Here is an 8,966-nt window from a genome sequence, read left to right as displayed (position 1 = left end):
CGCCCCCGTCTCATCCATCCCTTAAACAGTTACCGTCTCATACTCACACCTCTCATACTCGTCCAGTCCAGACAAAACGCCACGCACCTTTTCTGCTACAGAGTGCAATAAGGCTTATTGAGGCGGTGTGTGCTCAACTTGATTTTAAACAGTCATCATTAAACCCAAGTTAGAAACTGTGAGAGTACCAGCTAAGAAAGTTTAATAAATTATGACAGACATAATGCTCAAACAACGACCTCAAAGAACACAAGAATAATATACAAATGGGAAAAAACATACATTGCTCGTGTATGATTCCTATCATTGGTGTAAGAGAAAACCAGCTTAGGATGCATGTGTAGTGGAGTAGCATTGATCTATTATGGGAAAACTGGAATGTGGCTAGTAATAAACAATAAAGTTGCAATTGCACCATCTTGTGGCTATCTTGTAAACAAGAACTGTTCATTGTGAACATTGTTGTGAGAAAATAAAAAATCCAGTTGCTTGGTACTCAAACACATAAACACTAACTACTGAACATTTTAACGGTGGTAAAACTGGTGCAACTCTGAATGGTGTGGCTGGTAAGAACAGTTCTGATCCCATTAAAGCAATGTATATTATTAGCCATATTTACATGAGCCTAAACCTAAATAAATGCCTGGTTTTCAAGAACTTCAAAAATACTTCAATAAACTCACTGTTATGAATCCAAGTTTGTAAAGAACATGCTTCATAGAAGAGGCCCAGATTTAAGTTTTGGAAAAAACAACAAATTATTCGGATGACTGGCTGACTTGTGATTGCTCTTTTATGTTTCTTGTAAGGTAAAAGGTATTTGCAGAATTGTAGAATACTGTAACAACCTAGACACCGTCATTCTCTATTTATAATTGCTAATACAATGATAGCTGGGGATATCAAATGACTGATAAATGTAAAAAATGGGTCAAGGGCAACATACGGTTGAGATAACCTAATAAAGTAATGCTAATGTGAGCTAGAAACAAAAAATATTGTTTAAATAATACTCAGTAACTCCATTAAATAAACATTTAGCACCATCGCAGATAACTGGGTAAGACCCTGTCTAATCTACAGAAAAGACTTCTTCAAATGTACTGCATAACAGAAAACTGACACACTGCATAGTCCACGTGTTTCTTAAACACCTCATAAGAGGGTAGTATAGGAAGAATGAGATGATTGACACAGTGGCTCTGGGGAAAGGCACAGGAAGGGTCTGGAGAGTTTAGGAAAGAAAGAGTGGGTGTGATATTGAATCCGATGGCTGGAACTGCATCTGTAGCAGTAGCAAATGTAAGAATGTCCTCGATTGATGTTGCACACTGGCCCTCTGAAATAAAAGATGAGAGGTAAGCTCACTACACTATAAACACACAATTATACATGTTGGTTAGGGTAAAAACAAATAAGATATTTTTAACTGTTTTTTTACTTACCACATAATGCATTCTATTATAATAAGCGATAGATTATGCAACCCCAAGTGGCCAAATAAAACTTGATAAAACAACACAATGTACATGATTTGTAACAAACATACCCTCACACTCATGTAGATACTGTTCCCAAAAGTTTATGGTTGTGTTTTCTTTTGCCTTCAGATCTTCCTCCTCTGAAAACCGTGTGGTAAAGAGCTGCAGGATTGATTTAGCTGTCATCGTCTCCACGGGGCCACAGAAAACTGAATAGAAACTTTCAGCGCACATCTGAACCTCCTCAAAAACTCCAAGCGTCCTTAGACCCTCCCGAAACCTGAAAATAACAATAAGAACCTATTCAGTGAAAGGTTAACATAGATACACACATATATCTTCAATATATTTATAAGAAAATAAACAGACCGTTTAAAATGTTAGTTTACCCAAAAATGATTAAACTAAAAATTGTATCATCATTTGTCATCAATCCTGTAAGACTTTCCTTCTTCTGCAGAAGACAAAAGAAGACATTTTGAAGAGTGTTGTGAACCGGCACCCATTCACTTGCATTGGTTTTGTGTCCATGCAATAGAAGTGAATGGGTGCCGGTGCTGTTCGGTTACCAACTTTCTTCAAAATATCTTTGTTTGTGTTCTGTGGAAGAAAGTAAGTCATACAGGTTTGAAATGACAAGAGGATGAGTAAATGATGACAGAATTTTCATTTTCGGGTGAGCTATCCCTTTAATGTACCAACCTCTGCAGAGGCAGCTGTAGTCTGATGATCAAGTAAAAATTGAGAACATCCTCCACCAACATGTCTTTTTCTGAGAGCTTACTGACTTTCCGCCAACAGCCTGCTGCTTCCAAGTACTCTCTGGCTGACAGCATTGCACTTCTTAACTGACTTGTGGAGTTTGCGTCTGCAATCTAAAAACAGTGCTCACAGTTTTACAGGTGTACAACAGTCATTCTGTTTGCTAGAATCATGGCTTGTTCATTTGCGATGCTATCTTAAAACCTAAATTAAACAATAACAAAACTCACTCTTCTGATTTTGTGTGCCAAAACAGTGTCTCCAAGGTCTTGTAGTGTAGGTCTGTAGTCTGTAGGGTAGCTGAACAGACTGTGGTACAGCGCTGGAGAGAAGAAGCCCACTAGGGGACCACCATGAACCAAAGAGATGGCCAACAGGCTGCCGACCTCATAGTAAAGATCATCCCTCAGAGCTGTTAATACAATACAATTAGTTAGTTTTCAAAGTCATTTCAGTTAGCGTTGACCGAATTGCATAGGAGATTTTTTTAAAGAACACTACAGTACCTTGCGAGTTCAGAACCAGGTTTTTAGCTCCATCAAGTCCCCCAAAGACTTCAGACGTCTGCAAGTTGTGAACAAGACGTCTGAGGAACCAACGTTGATTTCTGAGTTTGTTGTTTAGTTTATCTTTGGAGAACTTGACAGAAAGTGTGTAGCAGGGATTAAAGTCACTTTGCCGCAAAACCGCAAGAGCTGCTTTCACCACCCCATCATCATTACCATCTCCCACTAACACCTCTGTGCACTGCTGCTGTGATATCTGACAAGCCAGACCCATTAGGATCTCTGCAGAAGTGGCTGGCAGACACTGCCTACAAAAGTAAAGAGCACCTCAATACCTTTAAGAAATGGAACAAGTCATGCATTCAGTAAAGGTTACTAACACAGTGATTGAAAAAGCATGATCACTGTAAGCAATTCATTTTTACAAATGTCTCTGCTGGACTGTTGCAACACCAAAAAGATTTGTTGCAGCATTTAAATATGAAATTATTTGTTAGTGTTCTATTCCTTTAAGGTGGTAGTTTAAAGACAGAATTTTCATTTTCGAGTAAACTGCCCCTTTAAAAGGGTCATATGGCGCCAATATGTGTTTTTCTGTGTCTTTGGTGTGATATAAGTTGCCCATGCATGTATTAGAAACGTAAAATTGGAAAAATTAAAGTGTCGGAACGAAAGATGCATTCTATCTAAAAGCGAATGCTCACCCAGACCTGCCTGAAACGCCTCGTGTAACCACACCCCCACAAATCCACGTCAGTTCGTGGTATGATTTGACTAAGACCGCCCAAATGTATATGCAAGTAAGGTGGGCGTACCTGTCAGTACAATTGCTTTGGAACCTGATGTTCAAAATATTGTAAGAGGCGATAGATTTCCGCCACACACTTGCAGTATTCGACCAATCACTACGCACTGGTTAACTGGCCAATCATAGCACACCTCGCTTTTCAGAGCGATGAGCTTTGTAAAAAATCTGCGCGTTTCAGAGAGGCAGGGCAAAGAGGAGATACAAACATGCACGGTATGTGGAAAATACAGCGTTTTTAAACCTTAAATCGTGTATACACATTGCATTACATCTAAAACAAACTATAATATTCGTTTTAGCCGTGTCATATGACCCCTTTAACATAAACAAACAACTGAGCTAGTACCTTTTAGAGATGAGGGAGGAATGAAGGTCAGAGATACATCCTTTAAATAACCTCTTCCTCTCTTGCCTTTCAGCCAGTGGAGATTTAGTATAGTTGGGTAAGGGCACCGAATCTGCACAAAATAAAAGGATAAAGGTATAATGTATGAGGCATTTCATGTCCAAGCATGCAGTGTTAGAACTGTATTATTAGTAAATATACATATGGGCTGATCGATAACAAATAAACAATAGTTTACTTTTCTCCTCAACAGCGGCTTTGCATTCCGCACATGTCCAGTCAGTTTCGTAAAGCTTGAGGAAGGAGCACCTCCGATGAGTTCCCCTGGATCCACAGAGCATACAACGAATAATTTCCCAAACGCTGTAAACCAAACAGAAATGTTTATAACAACAGAAACGTAACAAAAACATAAAATAATCCAATATTATTTTTTAATTTAATTTATTCTTTAATTTAAAGACTGACTTCAATAAGCACATAGATTACCCTGAGAGTGTGCCGTGTTTACGACCCTTTTGAGATAGACACTTGCTGGCATCACAGTGCTGGTACACTTGCAGCAATTCTCCAAAGGCATTTTCTTCTAGTTCCCAAGATGCATCTCTAAGGATTGTATAATATTTAAACACAAATAATATTAAAGAATTAAAAAGGCATTTGCATTTATTGTCTTGCCATGTGCAATTAAAATGTCCTTAATGATACATATCAGATATTAAAGAATCCCAGCAATATCGTAAAGCTGGTTTAAAAAAATAAAAGATGCATAGACAAATAATGCATCAATTATGCAATGTACTAACTGTAAAATGTGGTGCTTTTGGAAGAATCTAGTGGTTCTCAAAATGGGGTGGATGGCACCGGACGGCCAAAGTTTAATGCCATTTTATCACACTTAGAGCTTATTATAAACTCTTTCTAATCAAACATCAGAAAAATAAAGCCACCAACCCAAATAGCTGATGTTCCAGCATTGTTTAATGTTATATGTTTTTGGTTTAATTAACAATATCATCTTAAACTTAGTAGTCCTTTATTTGGGGGGGGGCACAAAGGGTTGCACCCTACACAAGGGGGCCTTAGAGTGAAAATTTTGAGAACCACTGCCAGATTCAGATATAAACGGCCATTTACCTCTCTGGTATGTGTATTCCCATCCTAATCATTTCTTGCTGGAACTGGTCTTTGTTATTGCAGAGCGTGCATTTGAAGAAGAACATAGCAGCACTGTGTGCATGTTGCTGCAACAACAGAATTGAGATCCAGGATATGATTTCCAACCTTGGATTATTAAATTCGTAAAGAATTATGTATATGTGCTAGGGCTGTGCAATTAATCGAAAATAATTGTAATCGTCAATTTTGGCCTTCAACAATTACAAAATAAAAATAATCGACGTAAAACGATTATTGTGCCGCATTCCATTTTGCAAGGATCATCTCTTTTCTTGTGGTATAAATCCACAGCGCACCCCCTTCCTTTACAGTTGTTCAGCTGTGCTATTTCTTTACATTTATTTTTCAGTTGAATTCACAGTTTAAAAACCAAGTTTTTTTTTATTTTTCTATGTTGTTTTAAAATTTAGTGAGTAATCATGTTACATAATCGGGATCTCAATATTGGCCAAAATAATCGTGATTATGATTTTTGTCATAATCGAGCAGCCCTAATATGTGCGTTCATTTAGTACCTGTACACAAGCCCTATGAAACCAGCTTCCATGACATGCAGGACACTTGAGCACATTGTAGGAGAGTACAGGTTCAATTGGCTCCAGACACACAGAGCAGGGAAGTGGAAGACTCGGGCTGGAGACGCAGGTCTGAATAGGCGCGTGCTTTTTACAGTAAGACCTGTAAAACCAAAAGCTGCCATCATCAGTATCTTACAAAAATATGATTACACCCCTGTGCTGGAATTCAGGCGATGTCATTCATGTTATGGCAAAGAAAGGGTTTATCTGCACACTAAAAATGATGTCTTGTGAAAAGACTCTTACGGAAATGAGTCTGTGAACTGGAATATAAACTCCTGCTCTATTCCACAAGGCATGTGGACCATCTGCCTGCAGGTTCTGATGAAACACCCCACTGAAGCGCCATACATTTTACAGTGCGTGCACTTCTGCAAGTGACAAGTAAAAAAAGTTTTACCGTCTGACGCATTCACGCAGTGATAATTGAAATTACGTAGACAGCCAACTGTGTATTTACCAGCTTAGAAGATCTGCGAATCTCCTTTTTGATGTCATTCACCAGAAACCCATGAATGCCTTCATGCTCCTCCCCTCTCTGAAATACCCCACTAGAGACCAGCTGTAAATTAATATATATTATGCTTGCAATAAGATTATGATTGAATACGATAAAGCAAAAATATGATTTAGAGAAGACAGATCAATGCGAGGTGTGTTATTTAGAATTCCTTAAGCATTCATGACGTTATTATTTTTGATCATTGTTGGGACCATACAGTCCATAGTAATAAAAATACACTCCGATTTTAAATTTAATTCACACATTGGCATGATTATGTTGATAATGTGGGGGTCTCTGTTAAATGTGCAATGTAAAATCTATATCCTGAAGCAAAACAAGATGAACGAGAGAATGAAACAAATACAACACAAGTATCTTCAATGCACAACAGACATCAAAAGCCATGTTCTTATAACACATATTGCACTTCTTGCTCTTACAAATAAAAGTGCAATGTATAAAAAGGTTCAAATACATGTAACGTTAACTTGGCGATTGCTCACCAAACAGAAATAGTGGACAGTCAGGTTTTGCTGTTCGAGGGTGATCTTCTCCCCATACTTTTCTGGACAGTTGTCGCTGCGCTTACAAAGACTACAAACTGAAGGACAAACAAACATGTTACTCAGAGGTAAAAACACCATCACGAGTTTATTCACAGAAATATTGTAAGGAAAAACTTACTGAGGTCCTTATCGTCCTTCATCTCCTTTATTTCAGTACTCTCCTCTTTTATTTCTTTCATAATCGGTTTGTTAGGCAGTAAACAAAAAATAAGCCTTAAGAAAGGCTAAAATGTTGACCATACGCAAGGGGTGTTACCACAGAAGCAACTGTTTGTTCTCGGCTGCTAGTGGAGGATTAACTTCATTGTTATCATTAGCTTTATCAAGTTAAATCGCTCAAGAAAATAAAATCATATGTTTTTATATACATTACAGCGTAGCCTACACGTAATAAAATATTCCAGAGCGCTGTGTGTGTGTGTGATGTGTTTAAATTTTAAATCTGCCTCTACCCGTGAAAATCCGCCTCTGCTTGCTTTTGGTTGGTTGATTTTAAACCAAAACAGAGGTTTTCCGGTGGGCGGGTCTCGCGAGACTTGCGCAAACACATGAGCGCAATTTCCGCCTGTCCTTCAAAATAAGGGTCAAGTTGGCGGACTTTTGTGGAAATATAAACCGTGTAGTTCAAGTTGGTAAAAATATGCTTTCTGAGGCGATAAGTGATACTTTAAAAATTGTTTCGATGTTTTAGCAACTTTATGTTAATACATTTCTAAAGCTTGATCTACTCTATTTCATTTGTTTAATAGACAAGTGTCAGAATATAATATTATAATATTTAGATAATAACATTTACATGTATAACAGTATTAAATAATATTTTAATAAACATTATCTTTATTCGGATATTTAACACGCTCTGTAATACATTGCACACCCAAGAAAATATGCTTTGTCGATTCCGCATGAGTATCACTAACCAGCAGGTGGCAATAGATCAAAACAGTTCAAAGCTCTGTCTGCAAGGACTGGGTCCTCCAAATTTGAGGTGGAACTAATGTGACCACTAAATTGACAACTGGACATTTGTAATAATTGGCTACAAATAAAAAAATGCTATTTATATTACATTGTCTTTTATTTATTTAATTGCTGTCTTTCATTAACGTCAGTATTTTGTGGTAGACTTCAAAACAAATTGAATGCATATTTGCAAATAAAATACATAGGTAAAAATATGAATATTCAATGGAAATGTGAGACAGTTTTGCTAATGTTTATGTTATGCTGTACAATTATATTTATATTATAGTTATATTAATGATATGCTGTTATGTATTGCAAGTGTGCTGCATGACCTACAAAACTACACAGTGATGAATAAATACATCTAATGCTCTTAAAGGAAAAGTGTTCGAGAAGGAAGTGCCAAGATTAACACTAGATCACTATCTGTAAACTAACCTGTGCCGCCCTGAACTGATGCCTAGATTTATTCATGCCTAGAGGTGGAATAATAATAGCAAATAATAATAAATAATAGCTAGGCATCTTGTCTGTTTTCTTGCTTGAGCAGATCCAAGTTAAAGGTCTTGACTTGGCTATTGTTTGACAACACATGCAAGGGGGTCCTTGGATGCTCTTTTGACTGGGATATAAGATTACAGGCCAAGCTTTTCTTCCCTTGACTAAATTCCAGAGGGAGTCCAAACAACTCCCTCAATTTTCCACACTGCATTTCCTCCCCGTGTCCAATTCTTCTCAGAGTTTGCATTATGCAAGCTAATTTAGCCAATTATGCACAGGTGTGATGCTAATTCTCCTCTCACATACTGAGCTCCCGACAGTAAAAATAGTATAATTATATAGCTGTCCCCGTGTTTTCCTTCCTAGCTACTGCAACAGCCTCTGTCTGACGAAAAACACCTTTTCAGTAACGGCTATCTTAAAGAATCTGCCATGACTTTCTTTTGAGCTCAACTGTTCATTGTTGTACTTTGCGAAGCAGGTGCGAGGCTGTGTCACACGTCATACAAGCATGTGAGACAAGAATAATGCAACATTTAATAATGTTACACAGGCAGCTGGCTAACTTATACAAATTGCTATTTTTGTCATTAAGACAAGCATTTTTAAAAAATATTTTTGTGTCTGAGTACACTGCCAGTGTTGTCAATTATTTTTTGAATCCTATTCATAACATGGAAAATAATTTTAGAGATAGGGAAATAACTAGTAGGTCAGCGTGTCTTACACATGCCCAACAAGCTACATAGAATGGCATATTTTAAA

At 37.5% G+C, this 8,966-nt stretch overlaps 1 protein-coding gene across 1 annotated transcript; it reads right to left on the bottom strand.

The window, feature by feature from the left end:
* Positions 1 to 192: 192 nt before the first annotated feature.
* On the bottom strand, positions 193 to 7,145 carry g2e3 (G2/M-phase specific E3 ubiquitin protein ligase). Its single transcript, XM_057344214.1, has 14 exons — positions 6,853 to 7,145; positions 6,672 to 6,769; positions 6,124 to 6,225; positions 5,910 to 6,034; positions 5,601 to 5,763; positions 5,044 to 5,150; positions 4,396 to 4,512; positions 4,145 to 4,269; positions 3,907 to 4,018; positions 2,753 to 3,060; positions 2,477 to 2,658; positions 2,187 to 2,359; positions 1,553 to 1,764; positions 193 to 1,342 (listed from the first exon to the last, which is right to left on the bottom strand). Exons 1-14 carry the CDS (start codon positions 6,911 to 6,913, stop codon positions 1,098 to 1,100), a joined length of 2,130 nt encoding a protein of 709 aa, XP_057200197.1. The 5' UTR covers positions 6,914 to 7,145; the 3' UTR covers positions 193 to 1,097.
* Positions 7,146 to 8,966: the final 1,821 nt, after the last annotated feature.

Source organism: Triplophysa rosa, linkage group LG10 (genome assembly GCF_024868665.1).
Source record: "Triplophysa rosa linkage group LG10, Trosa_1v2, whole genome shotgun sequence".
Lineage (NCBI taxonomy): Eukaryota > Metazoa > Chordata > Actinopteri > Cypriniformes > Nemacheilidae > Triplophysa > Triplophysa rosa.
The sequence above is the reverse complement of the archived record's forward strand: the minus strand, read 5'-3'. Positions and strand labels throughout refer to the sequence as shown.